At 31.8% G+C, this 19,277-nt stretch overlaps 1 protein-coding gene across 1 annotated transcript in view; it reads right to left on the reverse strand.

Annotated features, from left to right (window-relative positions):
• Positions 1–242: 242 nt before the first annotated feature.
• LOC127725713 (pyrokinin-1 receptor-like) overlaps positions 243–19,277 on the reverse strand; it is a 49,965-nt gene continuing 30,930 nt past the window's right edge. Inside the window, exons 2-5 of the mRNA XM_052232888.1 lie at positions 6,182–6,769; positions 4,705–4,830; positions 1,952–2,207; positions 243–830 (exon numbers count right to left, since the gene is read on the reverse strand). Coding sequence (XP_052088848.1) covers positions 812–830; positions 1,952–2,207; positions 4,705–4,830; positions 6,182–6,769 — 989 coding nt within the window. The 3' untranslated portion in view covers positions 243–811. The remainder of the gene's footprint in view (positions 831–1,951; positions 2,208–4,704; positions 4,831–6,181; positions 6,770–19,277) is intronic.

A 19,277-nucleotide genomic window follows, 5' to 3' on the forward strand; every position in this document is an offset into this window, starting at 1 on the left:
AAAATGACATTTCAGCAGGAAACAAAAGTTTCCTTTAGAATGACAACTTTGAATTGATTTTATGTTTACACCTCTAGCTGTGTATCGCAATTTCAGTTCATTCGTATTGATGTTGTATCTGGACATATATATATATGAACATTTTTCTCAGTCATAATGTCAAGGACAGCAAATTTGATTGTTTCAGACTTTATTGACCAATACAATATCAATTAAAGTTAGTCTTCGATGGGATGATAGAAACGTGCATTTAACTTTCATCATATCACACTCCCAGCTGGTTGTGGAGATTTCCCGATTTTCGTATCTATCGACGTTCCACAGAAAAACAATCCTTTCAAACTGTCCATTTTATCAATTCGGAAAACGTAGCTGTGTAATCTGATATCCAATAACGGGTTTAAACCGTTAAATCCTACGATTAGACATTTTCAGTCTGACAAGGGCACTTGAAAAAACAAACAAATTCAGCTGATAAGTCACTGACATTCTGGAATTAAATTGTTAACTTTCCAATTGTAACTTTCTTTTTGCACTGTTTCTGATTAAATGTGAATCTGTGCTGTCGTAAGTGAGTGACAAAAGTCGTAAACACATTGCAATGAAATAAAATTGAAAGCATGCTACTTAGGTAATAAATGTGATTTAAAAACAAATGTCTTTACAACACAGAAAAAAAGTGAAATTCCCATGTCAAATTCACCGGTGGAATCAAAGTTAAAAATTGTGCGCCATGCTGTCAAATATTTAAATCCTTCGCATCAATCATGCAAAAAGCGTGCAATGTCCATATAAACTTGAAGAAAATAATCTACACATGGTGTCTATGCCTACAATAGAAAGAAATTGTTATACTTAATTAGTTGTATCATTAGGAAAATTTCAGTGTGCAGGTTCAAGCTAAATGAAAGCAGGATAAAGTGTTACACAGTATATATGTATTCCGGGAATTACACAAGAATTACACTCTTTAATCGCTTCAACTGTTCTCGGAAAGACGCACTTCAAGTTTTAAAACTATTTTAAATTGAATAACAATAGTGTTGTTACCATGCAGGAGGAAAATAGAAATCGTGAATACACAATGTAATTAGAAAATTCTTACAAATTTCAAATATAAAAACAGCCGTATTCTGCAGTCATGCAGTATTTCTTTCAAAATGTTGACGTGAAATTCATTCCACGATATTCTTTTTGCCCCCCCCCCCCCTCCAAAAAAAAAATATAAACTCTTAGTGAAAGCAAGATATGTATGATAAAATGAAATACAAATATGTCTGGCATACACCGCCATATTATTAACACGCCTCACTCAAGTCAAGAGCCTGTTATTCAGTGGTTGTCGTTGGTTGCTGTATTCCATAATTGCTTCTCTTTTATTGTTTTCAACTTAAATAAGGCCGTTGGTTTCCTCTTTTGGATTGTTTCACATTTTGTCATGCCGGAGCCTTTAATAGCTTACTATACAATATGTGTATTGCTCTTTGTTAAAGACCACTAGTTGTTGACATCCTTGTCATTTTGTCACTGGTGGCTAGTTGTCTCATTGGCAATAATATAACAACCCATTTCTCAAAATGAAGATACTTAAAAACCTTCTTTTTTTTTTAATTTACTGTAATTCAGAAATCAAAGAACGGTGTATCGTCTCCTAAGACTTCTTAAACAAATTTAACATTAATCAATATCTTCATTGTTAGGTCTCACAACTATATTTCGATCATCCAATTCGGTCGCCATGGAAAAAATATAAGGCAATGCAAGTAATTGTTAGATATCTTTAAAACAATAGTAGATCGAATAAAACTAACAAGGTTAAATGTTCGGAAAAACTCCAACAATCATATAAAATGTTCACCACGAAATAACGAATTACTTTTAATAATTAACATGTACAGCATTATAAGTATGCTTGTTTTTATATAGGTAAATATAATAATCGTCTTATTACACAGAAATATCAGCAACTGACGTCTCATGCAGGGTAGTGGATCGGCTCTGGATCATTCCATTCCTTGAAATCCTGCTGTAGGAGTACTGTGATGGTCTATCTCTGTATGTGCCATTACCAAAAAGACTTGCTTTTGAGCTGAACTCTTTTTTAAAACAACATTTACACAATGTCTTCTTTGACGCTTGTCTGAATTTCTTGGACATTAAATTATACAATATAGGATTAACCGTTGAGCTGACGAAATACAGAACTCCTGAAAAGATACAGTCATTCCATTTATTTGTTCTGTAGATATACAAATGTATAATTAAAGCTTAGCGTTGTCATTTCCTCTACAGATTTATTTAAGTGCGTGTAGATCTGTGTCCGTCACTTTTTTTCTCAGAAGCAAAGTAGATTTTATCTGTTAATGGTATAGTATGCAACAATAAATGTTTATGAATATTTCCATATGTAATTCGAAGATGGTATATGAAGCCCTTTTAACTCATTTTCATCGGAAACACGAAACCGTTACATTGTCAATCACTGATGATATTTAAAATTTATTAAAAGATAAGAGAAATTCCAAACTATTAAGTTCATTTATATCGATCGTTGGGAACGAGCTAAAAACGTATTTTATTGTATCGAATATGTTTTTAAAACATCAGCTGCTAGTTCTAACATGATGGTAGACTTTTAGAGAGAAGGTCTATATATCAACGTCGGCCTAAACATAATATTCATCGGTATATCATTTAAAGTCAAAATCCCTTGAATTACAAGGTGTATATTCTTGGTATACATATGCTAAAAACGTCTAACCAGACAATAACTTTAAAGACAAAGTGACAAACTGTAATAAAAATACAGATGTAAACCATTTTAAATCAGAAATTAAAAATGCAATAAACGACTATTATAAAGATTTAAATAGAAGTTGAATAGAAAACATCGACGAAAGTAGCAAACTTTTTCTGTATAAAAAATTAAAACCTTCACTTGAAGCCACTTTTACTTATTGTTTGATGATTTTTCTATCCGGAATATTTTTACTAAACTTCGTATAAGTGACCATGGTCTTGAAATAGAAAATAGTCGTTACATTAAAATTCCTCGAAAACAAAGACTGTGCAAACCTGCAAAGTCAACGAAGATGAATTTCATTTTATTCTGAATTGCAAGGTAAAGCAGAATATCAGACAAAATCCATTTAATGATATACAATTAGATGATGAACATTTCATTCATTTCCCTGGTGAACAATAATTATTTTATATATTAAACGCCGCTTCCTTTAGACATGTTAGCTTCTTTTTTTAAAAAATCATTAGAACTGAGAGCAGAGGTATGATTGTAACATGGCTATTAATGTTGTAATATTGTAAATTTTTCACTTATGTTTTTTTTATATACTGTTTTGTTTTTATTTTGTTGTTTATTGTTTGTTTGAATTTGTATTGCCACAAACATACTGTAAATGATTAATGACAATAATATTGGTTGGTATATTCGAGTAGAAATAATAAAAGTAGATAATCTAGATTTAGGTGATATAGTTATCACAGATACCCCACCCACAATATAACTCTTGAATGGTGAATGTCCATTGTCAAAATCGAGCTTGATCAGTACATTATGGTCCACGACATTGTGTTTAACTTTAAAATGGATTATGTCAAGTTAAACTTTAATTTTCATCTTGAAACAAAACAACTATCTCCAATTCTTAGGAAAATTAAGAGACTCTTGATCAGTTAGTGGCAAATCCGTCAAACTCACACTTAATCTGTAGGTTATAGTCTATGGCATCTTATCAGTATTCAAAAAGATTCTGTTCAGTTGTACTTTAGTTATCAGAAATTTAAACCCTTTTTTTTTTTAAAGATAATTAAGGACTTCACTCTTGAACGGTAAATGTAAATCCGGCAAAGTCCTAGATTTAATAGTTTGTGACATTATGATTCGATTCAAAAGGTTTTGTCAAGTATTATTATTATCAACTTGAAATATTAAAAATCCACGGTTTTAATATAACTAAAGGGTATCACTTTTGAACGGTAATTGAAATTAAAAAACGTCAAAATCAAACTCGACCTGTAATTTTGGTCCATGACATTGTTTAAATGGAAAAATAGATTTGGTCCTGCAGTATTTTGATTATTATCCGGACAGTTACATCACTATAACCCACACCTCACTGAGCGATGTATAAAATAAGATGTCGCAAAACCGTAATATGTATTTTTCATTTTGTAGAATTTTATAGTCGACAAAGAAGTACAACACGCTAATTATAATTTATAACTGGTTGTATTCTACAGGGAACATAGTGTTGCTAATGTGGGTTCTTTTTATACCCCCGCTTTAAAAAAGTGGGGGTATACTGTTTTACCTCTGTCTGTCCGTCCGTCCATCCGTCAGTCCGTCCCATGAATATTTTTCGTCGCATCTTTCTCAGGAACTACATCATACGGATTTCTGAAATTTGGTTTCAGGGTTTATATAAGTCAGCTATACCGTGTGATCCGTTTTCAGATTTATCACACAACAACTTCCTGTTTACCTAACACTTACATATGTTTACACTATTAAAAGTATCCACTTGCGGCGGGGGTATCATCAGTGAGCAGTAGCTCACAGTTTCACTTGTTTGTTTTGTTTTATTGTAATTATGACAAGGACCAAAAAGAATCTGTGATGTTTTAAGGTGCAAGGAACGAAACAGCGGAAAGAGAAAACACATGCCATTCTAATTTACCACTTACCAGATATATAAAATAGCGTTGTTTGTATGGTATGTAGCTCTGGTGTCCACTCGGTAATATACAATGTCATAAGCCTTTGTGAATGGAACGGTGCCCAACACAAAAAGAAAGCTATTACAACGGCAACTGCAATCGAAAATAGTAGACATTTCAGCATTTATGGATAGGTTTATAATGCATGTGATAAACGACAGAACTGATTCTAAATCTACGAACAAACGTGATCAAATCCAGACTATCATAGTTTTTTTACAATAAACCCTCGCTTACATGTTCTTTTTATAAGCACGCTTTAAGCTAGAATATCTTATTGAAATTACTGCTGTTATCATGCTTTTGATTTGGAATATGAAAATAAAGTAATCTAAATTTCTCGCGTCATGCAGCATACTTTATTGTGTTCGTTTAGGTTAACAAGATGTTAAAGTAGATTCACTGCCACAATGGGGATGTAATACTTGATGCCTCGTGTAGTGGAAAAAAGAAAGATACCAAAGGGATAGTCAAAATCACCAATAGAAAAGAACTGAAAATTCCATGGAAAAAAACGAAAAAACGCGTATTTTGAGGAAGATTTTACAAAAAATCTTTTGTTTTACCAATGATTTTAAGTTGGATTGTATCATTGTCAAAAGCTTTAGTTTTCCCATTATGATTTTTAGAGTTTTGTTTCAGATCTTTGAAATTTAACACCAAAAGCGATGAAGTTTTGTTTTGCACATGCACATTTTTGTGGGTGTTTTTTATGAATGTTTGTTTTAGTATCATCGTTCATCAATCAGTTTTCAGGGGTTTATTATGCATTTTATCTTGCAAATCATACTGCTATATATTACAATATTATGTTATTTGTATACGGAAGCAAATAAAGTATTGCAATTGGTTTCCATTTGATGAAGGTCTACTTCAGTTGCTTACTGACTGACTTAATTTATAATGATTATGTAAATAAAAACGTCATTTCGTTTGAATTATTAGTGGGTAAATATAATAAATGTCCCAACACTGCCTCCATATTTGCCACCTGGGCATTGAATAAGGATCATTTGTATTTTCAAATCATCAACCTTCAACATTTTACGCTTTGCAATTTTTGGAATTAAGGCAATCAGTATCAACTAGAAGCCATGTTTTTTTCTAATAAGGATCACTTTGTAGAAGACCTCCAAAGATGCTAATGTGAAAAGTGTACGAACAAAAGTTCACACCACCAAAACAGCCATTTAAGCTACAGATTTGGCAAATGAATTTAAAACGGGAAAATGTGTATGAATAAACTTCATCCCGTATAAAAAAAAATAAGTGGCTAAGAATGACATTTCATACAAAAGCATGAACTTATACAAAATTTTCTACTGAAGACCGAGACACGCAATGTGTATGCAATGGTTCTTTGTACCGAGGTTAATAATAAAAAAAAATAGTAAATCAGAAGCAAAATTGTAAACCATATTTTTATTGAAAATACCATACGTACCAAGCATTTTCAGAACAGACTTTCGTGCTTTGGTTGGGTCGTATACATGGTTACTATTTCGTTGTCCTAGAGAATTTGAAGCTGCGCTCGTTTTACTTGACCTTGAAAAACTTTTATTATCCCCAATCATGTCTGAATTATACAGAGTTATTCCGATTAGAATGTACATTACAAGTATTATTGTCATTGGAAGAAAAAAGAATGCAAAAGATGAAACCTGAAACATTATCTTCATCATATCTATATATTCAAATGGAATGCTACAAACGAGCGAATCCTCAAGTGGCTCATTTGTATTTGGATCTTGTACGTAATAAAACTGTTTTCCATAAAGTGCGTACGGTAGAGCGTAACTAAAAGAAGCCACCCATACCGCTATAATGACTTTGATTGACCTTGAAAGATTTGAAAATCCTTGAAATCTCATTGGATGACATATTGCCACATAGCGCTCAACTGTGAATGCTGTGATTGTCAAAACTGAAGCATATGCAGTCCCTTCTTGAATGTAAGATTTGAGAATACAAAATTCACCACCAAAACGAAATGGATAAGCTTCCCAAATACTGTACAATTCCGGCGGCCATGCTGAAATGAAAAAAAAGGTATAGTAAAGTGAGACGCCCATAAAGTAAATAACAAAATCAAACAAAATATGAAATACGTATCGTTAAACTGCTGTCATACATCCTTAAATTTAGAAATCACCAGATAGTTCAGATGAAATACATTACTACCTCTAGTTTTTATCAGTAACCGAAAGCATCGCATTACATTTATACGTCAGTTTTGTTTTACGTAAACCTGTGTTTGCAAATATATAGTTGTGTGATTTTTCTAAATATTTTAAAATTTTGTAATTTGCGGGTTTAAAGTGTGTCTAGATTACCCTTGATTTTTCATCGATTTTTTTTAAAAGGTATTAGTTTATGTAAAATTGTCAAAGAGACAACAACCCGACCAAAGAGCAGACAACAGCCGAAGGCCACCAATGGGTCTTCAACGCAGCGAGAAAATCCTGCACCCGGAGGTGGTCCTCAGCTGGCCCCTAAATAAAATTGTGTACTAGTTCAGTGAAAATGGACGTCACACTAAACTCCAAAACATATAAATGAACTAAAATTAAAAAAACATACAAGACTAACAAAGGCCAGAGGCTCATGACTTGGGACAGGCGCAAAAATGCTGCGGGGTTAAACATGTTTTGTGAGATCTCAACCCTCCCCCTATACCTCTACCCAATGTAGAATAAAGAAACACATAGCAATACGCACAGTAAAACTCAGTTCAAAAGAAGTCAGAGTCCGATGTCAGATAAACATTTCAGAAGATATGTTTAAAGTTGACAAAAGTGTTAAAATTCCCGTTTTCACTTGTTTTCTGGAAAATATCTCTTGTCATTTCTTTAAACCCAACTCTTATCAACGTCCGATAACTCTGACTTTTGTTAAAGATATTGTAATTTTTCAAATGTTTATACATGTCGAATACAGTCTTCCCCGTATTACAATTTACACATATGAATTATAGAGAGAGTAAGCGTAGAGCCAGTCTAACTCCTAACATATCAAAAGAAACCAATCAAATAAAAAAAGACTTAGAAATAATTGTAATTATATGTAATGATTTTGATTTGTATGCTCCTGCTAATGTTTTTTATACCACCTTGCTAACCGTTTCCTTGAATAACAAAACATGTAATTAAAGATCGATTTGTTCTTAACTTCGGTACAGAATGTCTGACGTAAAAACTACTATACATAACCAACCGTCAGTTGCAAGTCATGATTATCAAAATGTTTGAGTAGTATACGCGAAAAAGGAAATGATATTTAGCGTGGTATATACCACATGTTACTTTGTTGGTACAAGATTGTTGCATAGATGCATGGTGATTCATTAGTGTTTTTATTGTACAGAAGGGAATACTTTATTTGTCTCCGTTGCATAATGGATACACAGGCATACGTTAATTTTTAATAATCTTATCACGACTAATAAAACAAACTTCTCTACTTTGTCAGCGAGTCTTCCATTTTAATAAACAAATGTCCATGAGCCAGATATAACCAACAAGTTATTATTCTAGCGGCTTCAAACGGTAACTGCTCAGGAGTTTTAGTAATACCAACACGCGTTCATCCCAAAGTTCACATACGTACTCAAAACACAGTCTTATAAAAACTAGAAATATTATTCAACTTAGTCTGTTAGTTTCCCAAGCATATTCCAACTTCATATCACATTCAATCTTATATCTTCAATTCACACAAAATTTTACCCGTTTACTGGTATAGTTCATTTAAATTAATTAATGGATTTTAATGTTACAAAATAGAATAAGTCCTGATTTATCGACATTTAGAAGACATATTAAGTCATTTGTTACTGTTCGGTCACTTACTGCGAGACGTGATTTACAGATTTTATCTGCATTGCATCACGGTCAGATTAGCCAATTGATACATCATTTGCTTAAAGAATCTACAGATCAGCGATATCATTGATATAAATTGTAAAAAGTAGAGGTCCCACGTCCAACTCTTTTGGAACAGCAGTTTAAATAGAAGATTTGCAGACCACAACCGTCATATGTGTTTCGTTCAATTTACTTTTGATGAAATCATCACGAACCAGGGACAGTCCGAAAAGACCAAAAAGGTATGGTCAGTTTTCCCTGTATTTAATTCACTTCCATGGTCTAAATCTGAAAGTTGTCAAAATTTTAATCATACTGGAAAGTGAATATGAAAGAGCCTATATATATCATCTATTAATATATTCTTTAACAATTTTACAAATTTTCACCAAAAAATGGTATGAAGTGCTACATGTTGCTGTTGAAGGTATATCGCACATACATGTGTAACTGCAAATTTATCATGCTTTTGTCAAATTTTGCTTCGAAGGACGAAGCTAACCAGGCTGACTTAATTTGTATCCGAAAGACAATACATAGCTTTAGTTCCAACATAAGGTTTGTTAATATTCAGGTAAACGATGTCCTTTTTATTCATTTTTTTTATAGATACTTATTATTTTATTATTATTGTCAAAATCTGTCAAAACTGCGGGTTTTTTTTATTGCGTATATGTTTGTTTAGATATAAGCTATAATGTTGTTAGAACCTTAAAGAACCTACATTAGGCATTGATACAATAAATTTAAGTAAAAAATGGAAAGTAAATAAATTCAGGGGAAATTGACCCTACCTCTTTGAAACTGAACTGTACTAAATTTTACTCGACAGGTCTTGGAAATTCTGATGTTTATTTGATTCGTTTTGTACTGTGTCTGAACAGAGACATATATATATATATATATATATATATATATATATGTATACAAGTCTAAATTGAAAACAACGTTCAAACTTATGATTGCGTTGGATAAAAACCGTAATTTTTATACATGTGCATGCAAAACAAATTTCTTGGTAGAGGGGTCTAAATACAGCACAAACAACATTTTCAAAAAGACCAGATGAGTGAAAAAGTATATTTTAACAAAACGCATTTGACTAGCAGGTCGAACAACTGATGTTCTTAAACCCTGCTGTCTGCCATATATATATATATATATATGTCTCTGGTCTAAACTAACTTTAATCGTTACCAAATTGTATTTTGCTCAATGAAGATCCACTGACGAGTTATGTAGAGGAAAAGAGAGTCTGACAAACCAAAAGTCAGGTATCTTTGATGATGTTTGGTTGTGAATATTTTTAAATAATGTCTTTGATTTAACATAGATATGAAACACATGTAACGTCATGAAAACAGTAATCGTTAATCTAACATCACGTGGTGATCGATAATAAACATTTCATGGTCACCAATCGTCTAAAATGCTATGGTATTTTGCACAAACCATAACTATATTTTTACAATAATAGTCATTTAAGGAATGACTGAAACTCAAACAATAATTCAACATTATCTAATGTAAATATTAATTTCCAATAATCGAAAGTTTGAAAATGTACTGCAAATTGATTCAGGGAGATTGGTTAAAGTAGACGAAACAATTTTGTGATATGTATATGGAATTCTCGATAGACTATAGTGATTTATTGGTCTATATGGAACACAAGGCTTATAATAAACAATAAATTAATATTTCAGTTATCAAATAATAATATATCAACAGATAATACTTTTTTCCGAGACAGATTTACTATCGTATTTCTTCACGTTCAATCCACCTGCGCACTCATTTAATCTACTGGAAATAATATTAAGATCGCATTTCAATAGCTCATCACAAACACCAGGTTGAATTCCATATTTTGTAAAATTATATTCTTTCAAACATTATGTATGGATGATATTGTAGTTATTCATATCGAACAGACTAATGTTCAAGTAATCTTGAAAATGCGAGTGGGTTAGTTTGCTGTGTATTTGTTTATTCTACATTGGCCAGAGGTATAGGGGGAGGGTTGAGATCTCACAAAACATGTTAAACCCAAATTATCTTAACAATTTTAACCCAAGTCCTGCATTTCAAACAGTATCAAGGCCTTTGCAAAATCAACAAATAATGTCATTCAATTATTGCACACGTATAAGTAAAATCAGTTATTACAAAAAGGGATGATGTTTAAATCTTCATATTGCCGTTTTTTATGGTAACCATGCACTGTGGAGATACAAATTTTATAAAGCTCCAGATGAATGATTCGATGTAACATTACCTCAAAATTGTTCCAATGATGTTCTGGCAATATTTAAAGAGGCCATTTTTCGTGTTTTGTATGATCTACACAACATAATTATCAATTTGAGAACCAAACAGTTATAGGAAGAGGAAATAAAATATCTCAACATTTGACAATATACCGTATTTAAATATTTTAACCTTCCTTTGCCAAATTTAAATTCAATTGCTAATAAAATGAATACCAACTAATGCTGCAAAGCCTCGAATTTAGGTTACTTCTGACTGAAAACATGAAAAGTATCTAGATAGGTTGCAATGTCACATGTACGGCTTCGTGTACTTTATTTCAAATTGATTGAAAATATTCTAATATTCGAAAACACCAATATAATCACATAAAACAGCAGCAATGGAATGATTTGACAAGTTTTCATATTCATAATACAGTTACATCGCTGTTTGTAATTAGAAGGAATCTGTTAAAGTCCATACAATTCATTTCGTAATATAAATAATTGAGTTGTCTTATTTTCCATTGTAAAGTAAATACAAAATGACATACAACTAATAAGAGGAGTTCCTGATTTATTAAGAAACAATACAATAAAATTCAATGCACAGATAAAGATATAATTCAATTACTGTATTGTTGTGTCCATTGAAATGTTGTATGTTCTGTCAATATAGACTATATAATCTAAAACCCATCAGTCTGATTCCGAACGACTCATAAATTGAGGGAAAAGATAAATGTTGGAGGAGTCCAATCGATGCAAGGCATAAATAAGAGTAAAACATTTGACAGTAGGAAAGGATTGAAAGACAGGTAATATCATAAACAATAGAAAAGAATAAAATAAGACGAGTCAATATCACGGGAGATAATATAGAAAGTCAAACACCAACACCCTCATACCGGGTAACAGAATGTAAAAAAGGGTTGCATTGACAACTGCAAATCCATATAAACGCAGATCGAATCCATGTAAACACAGCGGGATAGTCACGAACAGTCTCCAGTAAGAAGTAAGCTTTAGTGATGAAATATGTAAGTGATATAAACTAGAAAAAGACACTTGCTTCTTGATGAACGGATCATCAATCTATAGTATACTTGTATATGCAAGTTAATCTGTGACAGTAGCTTCCTTGTTTAAAAAATCTTCAACAGCCCGCCTAAAAATTACTATTACGCACATTTTTTTTGGACTCGTTAAATTCAGACTTCTTTTTTTGCTGCTACAATAAGGGGTTAAAGGAGCATCTACATTGTTAATAGATTTACAGGTTCTGGATAAACTTGTCTCTCAAAATTTCCATCCAAATTCAACTTTGCTTGAGTGAGTTGAAACCTTAGTTTCTTTATAATTTCTAAATTTTCAAACGGACAATTTAAGAAAGACTTCTTAAAATCATGTCCATACTGATGTGCAAGCAATTTTATTGTTTACAATCTTTAATTAGCGGATATTAAAGATTTTGGAAAGGTGATTCTATAGTTATGCCGCTTTGAACAAAAATCCTAAGACAAATCTGATAATTCTCTTTTATTGATTGGTGGTTCTTTAATTTTCTTTGAAATTTCTTGATAATGTTATGACATTTATATGTGCATGTGTCCAAAAGAGTTAGCACCCAGTAACGAACCTTTGTCTCAATAGATGTATGCAATTTGTCATTCTCATTCTTAGTATATTTTCGAATTCCTAGAGTAGCTGTCATATCATTAAAGAGTCGACCAGTAAGTAAAATATTCATAATATTATTATGTAAAATTGATCTATTCGAAGTTGAACTATTCAAATGTTACCCGCTTCCCCATTTAGTGCTGAGTTGATATTTAAAAATATATCAAACGTCAAATTAAAAGTTTTGTAAATTATTGCCCGAGGGAGCAATGATCAATAGTATATGTCTAACTTGTGTTACATTCAATGAATTGGTTATCTATAATAATAAATGTTCAAAGATTATCTAGAAAAAATATTGAGTGTTTTGATATACCTGCATGGTAGATACAGGTGTGCTCTTTATCAAAATTGTAGGAATGACGGTAATATCGCTACTACCTTCGTCTGTCAATCCGTGTATCGTACAATTATTTTGTCACTCTTTTCTCAGAAATTACTGAACAGATGAACTCCATATTTGGACAGCATCTTGACGATTATGAGTTGTAACATGTGAGGGATCTGTCATTTACCTACTTCTTGTTTGCTGATACTTTTGTGTTTCCAATATGGTGAATGAACTTAAAATTTTGTCATCATTGATTTTATTTCTCCAATACTACCCAATAGAATGATCATATTTAATCAGCAGCTCAACACATATTTTCGTCACACTTTTCTCAGAAACTACTGAACAGAACGACTTCATACTTGGACAGCAGCTCAACAGTGGTCAGGTTTAAAGTTTTAGTACGAAGTAATTAAAAAAGGAGAACTAGGTACTGGAAGTCAGATGTTTTGATTGGTCTTGCCTACTTAGGTACATGAACTTCTGGCTTTCATCCACAAACGTCAATAATCAGTTTGATTAAGGACAGTTTTAAACGATGATATGTTGTTTATTACTCTTGACAGCTTTTGAACAATTGCTTACTGCCCACTATCATTATTCTGCAAATGATTTATAACTTGAGGCATGTTTATTGGATTGGTATTGAACCAGACAATGGTAAAGTGATCAACACATCTAAATCAATAATTAGCTTGATAAATGATATGACAGCAATAGGTAAATAGACGTATTTAATTATACGGTAGTGGTCTTTCTAATGACAAAAACAAAACTGTGATTAACAAGGGGTAAAGAAAACAAATTCCGTAATAAAGCTATAGGTGGAATAATCAGGCATGCAAGCTATTTTAGAGTAAATCAAACAATTTTGATTCTGATTGGTCAACTAAATATTCCAATTATTTGGTTGTAATACATTACGATTTTTTTTAATGAACATGCAGCTATCATTTTATTAAATCAAAATGTTACCATGCCTTTTTTGTGATGAAGTTCCTCTGCTTTTCATGGAAAACAAAAACAAATATAAAACTGAAAAAATGCTTTGTTTTGTTTTATTTTGGAATTTTTTCGGGAGTGTCCCTTGTGCCAACAAAAACCAAAAAACAAAAGAAGATCTTTAAAGTTTTGTAAAATATTGATAAATTGATTAAACTTAAAGTCTTCTTATTCGGTAATGATCAGAATACAGATCACAACAAGTTCAGACAATTGTTCAATGTCAGGACATAAATAACACAAACCAAACACAAATCATACAAGAAAAACAAAACCGCACAAGAAAAGCACTTAGTCCATAATGTCTGAATGACAGATGACAAAAATAAGACACAAACAAAACAAAAATTACACAATACCGTCTCAAAGAATGCTAACAATTACTTTAAGTGAAATCAAAGAACATATATACTTAACCTGCTGATATGAAATTGTGTCCTGTCTTTTTTATCACCTGAATGTGACGTTACTAAAAGAAAAATACTCTACGATTTTTTTTTTAGATTTTAAGATTATTATGGTTATTTAAAATTAATGAATGGAGAAAATATACAAGTGTTGTTTAAGCTGCACTTTATTAGCATTAGCTTTATGAAACAAAATAATACGTAAATAATAAACATCAATGCTATAAAATAGGCGACTATAGTGATGCAGTGTCATGATATGATCTGTAGACATTTTAATGTCTAGGAGCATCAATGATATAAAAATATATCTTCTTTTATCGAATATATCATCTCCTTGTTTGCATTTAACATCTTTAAAAGAATCAACAATAAAAAAAATCTTAACTGATTCGACCCGCTGATTGACGTCAATATATGTGTTATTTACGACTTGATAATAGTTTTAAAGTATAATAAACACATCAGTTCTATTATTTATAATCAAACAAAATTTGGTCAATGTCATTATTATGCACACGATATATTATGATATTAATAATAAAGATTAAAAAGGTTTTTTGCGCAATTACATAAAAACAGTTGCTCGATGTAGTGCAACACATAAGTGAACATGAATGAATACAGATGATTATACAGATTTTTGGGGATTTATTGATGTTTGTGCAGTTACAGAGAAAAACTTTATACTGTTTAATTTACAAAGTTATTTTTTCCCAGTGTTGTGTACAGATAAATGTTATACAAACGTTACGTAACAAATTTTGCTCAATTACTAGATTTTTACAGACATTAGATAGATGCTAATTGACGGAATCGATGTTTATTACAAATTAAGACTCCAAAAATATTGCACATTAATTTATTGTTGATTGCTCAGCGTCTAGTGCTATTAATTTATGCACGTTCAGGACATGAAACCAATAAACAATTAATACAAAAGGTAGATTCTGAAGGTCACCTACGGATCTCTCGTGTTTATGTTACGTGCAGAGAGCGTGGTATTCACCCGACATGAATACTCAGATTTAACGTCCCCATTCAGACGGTCGTGGCTGATTATTAATGCATTCCTCACAGCCAAACGGACGTAAAACTTCAACAAGGGTTTTACTGCCGGACGGAAGAAGTCTAGGGATGACCATATATATATATATATATATGGGTTCAAGAAATATCGTACCATATATATATATATGGGTTCAAGAAATATCGCAGCAGTCTTTTCAAGCTGGAAAGTAAAAGTTATTTATGAATCTGCATGTACGTTAAAAGGGGAACCAAGAATCAAAATCAAAACGACTATACACCAACAAGACCAATTGAAGGCAAACAAAAACAGACTAACACTTTGGGTAATAGCAACATCCTTCAATAACAGGAAATAAGATAAGGTAATATGAAAGGGTGAGAATATCTTGCTTGCCATGCGGTATCCCAGTACTTTAAAATAATTTAACAGGGTTTCGATTGCACAGAATTGATTTCTTTGTGACTTTTTCCTCTATTAAAATTAATTTCATTTGCGATGATGAAGAGGGATGATTTTACGCTTAACGTCAGTAGAAAATTGATACAGACAACTTTTTGTGGTCTATAAAACCAGTATTGTGTAAGTGGGGGGAGTTGAGTACTTGCAACTGAAATCATTTTGAACTCAGCCGCATGTAAATGTGTCCTAAACAAGTAAGAAACGTTGGTAAGGAATGTATCTCCCTCGTGCAAAAGCTCTGGTTCCTTGCCCGGCTTTGGCTATACTCTTTGTCCTTTTTTTGTAAGCTCTTCATGTTTTAAGTGAGTTTTGGATGATCAAATAGTTTGTCCTCAAGCATCACTGAAGAGACATTTATTGTAGAAATTCGCATCGGGTGCAGTAAAATTGGCACCGTTAATGTTATTATTTTAAAGTATTGGTGTCTTTAAGTTATATTCTTTTAGTTATATTGTTGGTGTGATATCTCTCAATTTACACTTACATCTCTTTTTACTTTTTTAAAATCGAAAATAATAATATTGATATGACATTATCACATGAAGTAAAACAAAAAATTTTATAATCATACAAAAAAGTCATTATGATCTGGAATGTTTAGGTATTTTCTATATATCGAGGGCTCAAAGAGTGACGTCACATCTATTTCTTATTAATCATGGGTAACACTATATTGAACAAAACAAATCAAATAAATGAATATTGTCATGTTATTGTGTAATCATACTGGGACAATACGAAAGAACATGTATTTCTGACAGCTCTTTATCAAATTAGTTCCGGCCAATTTGAGGGCAGAGAAGTCGAACTAACCGATAACAGGTGGTAAAAGTAGATATGACCTTCTAATAACCTAAGTCATATACCGATAATAGTTGATTAAACATTCCCGCCTTTGAATAAATGCGCTGATGAATTATTTCCTTGTCGATCCCGACAGTCAATTATCGGAGAATTAGGATGACTTCGTAATAAGACGATCATTTTGTATACAATTTATTAATATGTACATGCATCTAATTTATTTGTAATGAACAAATATTTTTTTATCGGATGATAGGGTTCATCGTTTTGATTACTATTGATGCATATCAGCAGGATATATATTGAAGCAACAACAGAGTATTTTGAATATGCCATTATATTTGCAATACTATAATTTCGTGTATCAGACAATTTGGAAGACATCTTGTCATCAGAATAAATTTCTCAGATGAGATGCATTTTAGATTAAGATGAAATATAGCAACATCACGCAATCTTGTCTACGAAACATTCTATGAAATGAATTTTATATAGATCTCTCCTGCTCGTGTTACTTTAAATTATCAAATTACTTGAACGATTTAAAATATTCTGTCATTTTGATTGGCAGACAAAATTCACGAGGCATTTCAAACGTCTTAAAAATGCAACATATATAACTGCATGTGCTCTGAATGACAACTTTACAACAATGCATAAGCAAACAAATGAAAATGCCTCGATTTAACTCTTAATTTCATTGTCATAGCATAAACATGTAATAACAGAACTAAATGCTCCTTTTTAAAATGTAACAGGGTTGCCAATGCGTTCACAGAACACACATGTAACTATTTAAAATGTGCTTCTGTAACGCTTGCATGTATGATCGTCTGTAATAAAAATTTCAAAAAAGCATTTAATTATTAAATAAATACAATTCATTATAAATTTACATGTAATTCAATATAAAACTGACATTGGATATTTGTTTTTAAACTTAGCATAAAAGGAGATGTTGAGTAACAATCAATGAGACAACAACAATAAAATAAGAAAAGACAGATAGGTCAAGATCCTGTTTTCAACAATGTTTATACCGTACACTGCAAGTTTAAAAGTATACAAATTTTCTATATTGTGTTTTGTAGACCGTTGTTTGTCTTTTCGTCGTTTTTTTGTTTTTGGACATATCGTTGTGAGTTTGTTTTCGACTTATGAGTTTAAAAATTCCTTTGGTATCTTCTGCCTCTCTTTTAAAAATAATTTCACCGAGACGAGCAATCATCATTCTACCATCAACACTAAATTCTTTTAAGAACAAAAGAACTAAGCACAATAACCAGTACTCTAGTTCAGAAATGTTTGAACATTGGTGGCCTTGGGCTGTTTTCTGCTTTTTGGTCGGGTTGTTGTCTCTTGACACATTCCCCGTTTCCATTCTCAATTTTATCGAAATGATATAATGTGAAATTTCAATTTATAAATTACACTCTATTGTACTGAAACTAACGTGACCGTTGTAACTCCTTCAGGCAAAGTTGATTATAACACTTTTGACTGTTCTTTTTATATCCTTTTGGTTTTGATGACTTCAAAGTTTTAAAATGTGAATACAACGAGAAGTGGGTGGATCAAATAAAATGAGATGAGGGTGGATTAAATAAAACGAGATTAGAATGGATTAAATAAAACGAGATGAGGATGGATTAAATAAAATGAGATGAGGATGATTTCAAATGAGATGATGATGAATAACATAAAATGAGATGAGGACGGATTAAATAAAATGAGATGAGGATGGATTAAATAAAATGAGATGAGGATGATTTCAAATGAGATGATGATGAATAACATAAAATGAGATGAGGACGGATTAAATAAAACGAGATGAGGATGGATTAAATAAAATGAGATGAGGATGATTTCAAATGAGATGATGATGAATAACATAAAATGAGATGAGGACGGATTAAATAAAATGAGATGTGGGTGGATTAAATAAAATGAGATGAGGATGGACTAAATACACTAAGACAGCAGTCAACGATACTAATAACAAACAAACAAAAACATTAAGAGAGTAACATACAATCTTCAACAATAGAATGGTGTTTTTACAATAAGAAGACATAAGTAGAGCTACAAATCGTCCCAAGTCTACAAAATTGTAAATGAAATGAACACTTGATAAATTTCGTGCTTGTAAAACGCCTTTCTGTATTTACCTTTATCAGATCAGAAACGCTCAAACATAAACATTTGTAAGCATAGGATGCGTAAATAAGCCTAAAAGTTAGTAGCTATGTGACAAAAAAGGACCTAAATAGAATAAACAACAGATACTTTAAAATATCTGTAATCGACACCAAACAATAAACAACAAACGACGAAGTCCCTAGGGTTATTTAAAAAGAAACCCTGATTTAAACAAAACAAAAGTACACAATGCACTTAAAATGTATAGTTTTAGCTCTCGGGTGTACCTGGTGGAGGATCTATTGAGAAACTTGTCATGCGCACTGAAATCTGTATGATACGTTTGTTTAAGAAACCAATTACCACGTGCCTATGGCAAGGTACCAGTATATAAAAGTACAGTCTTAATGAATCTTACGTGTGCATCTTCATAGGCGTAGGGGCTATAAGACTACATATGTACCTTTTTTGTTTGCTAGTCACTTTCATAAATTTACATCCCCACTTTTCTTTTCAGTCTACTCCTACGCCATTGATCTTGACTTATATAATGCAATATGTCATATGCAA

The sequence above is a fragment of the Mytilus californianus genome, unplaced genomic scaffold (assembly GCF_021869535.1).
Source record: "Mytilus californianus isolate M0D057914Y unplaced genomic scaffold, xbMytCali1.0.p SCAF_15, whole genome shotgun sequence".
Lineage (NCBI taxonomy): Eukaryota > Metazoa > Mollusca > Bivalvia > Mytilida > Mytilidae > Mytilus > Mytilus californianus.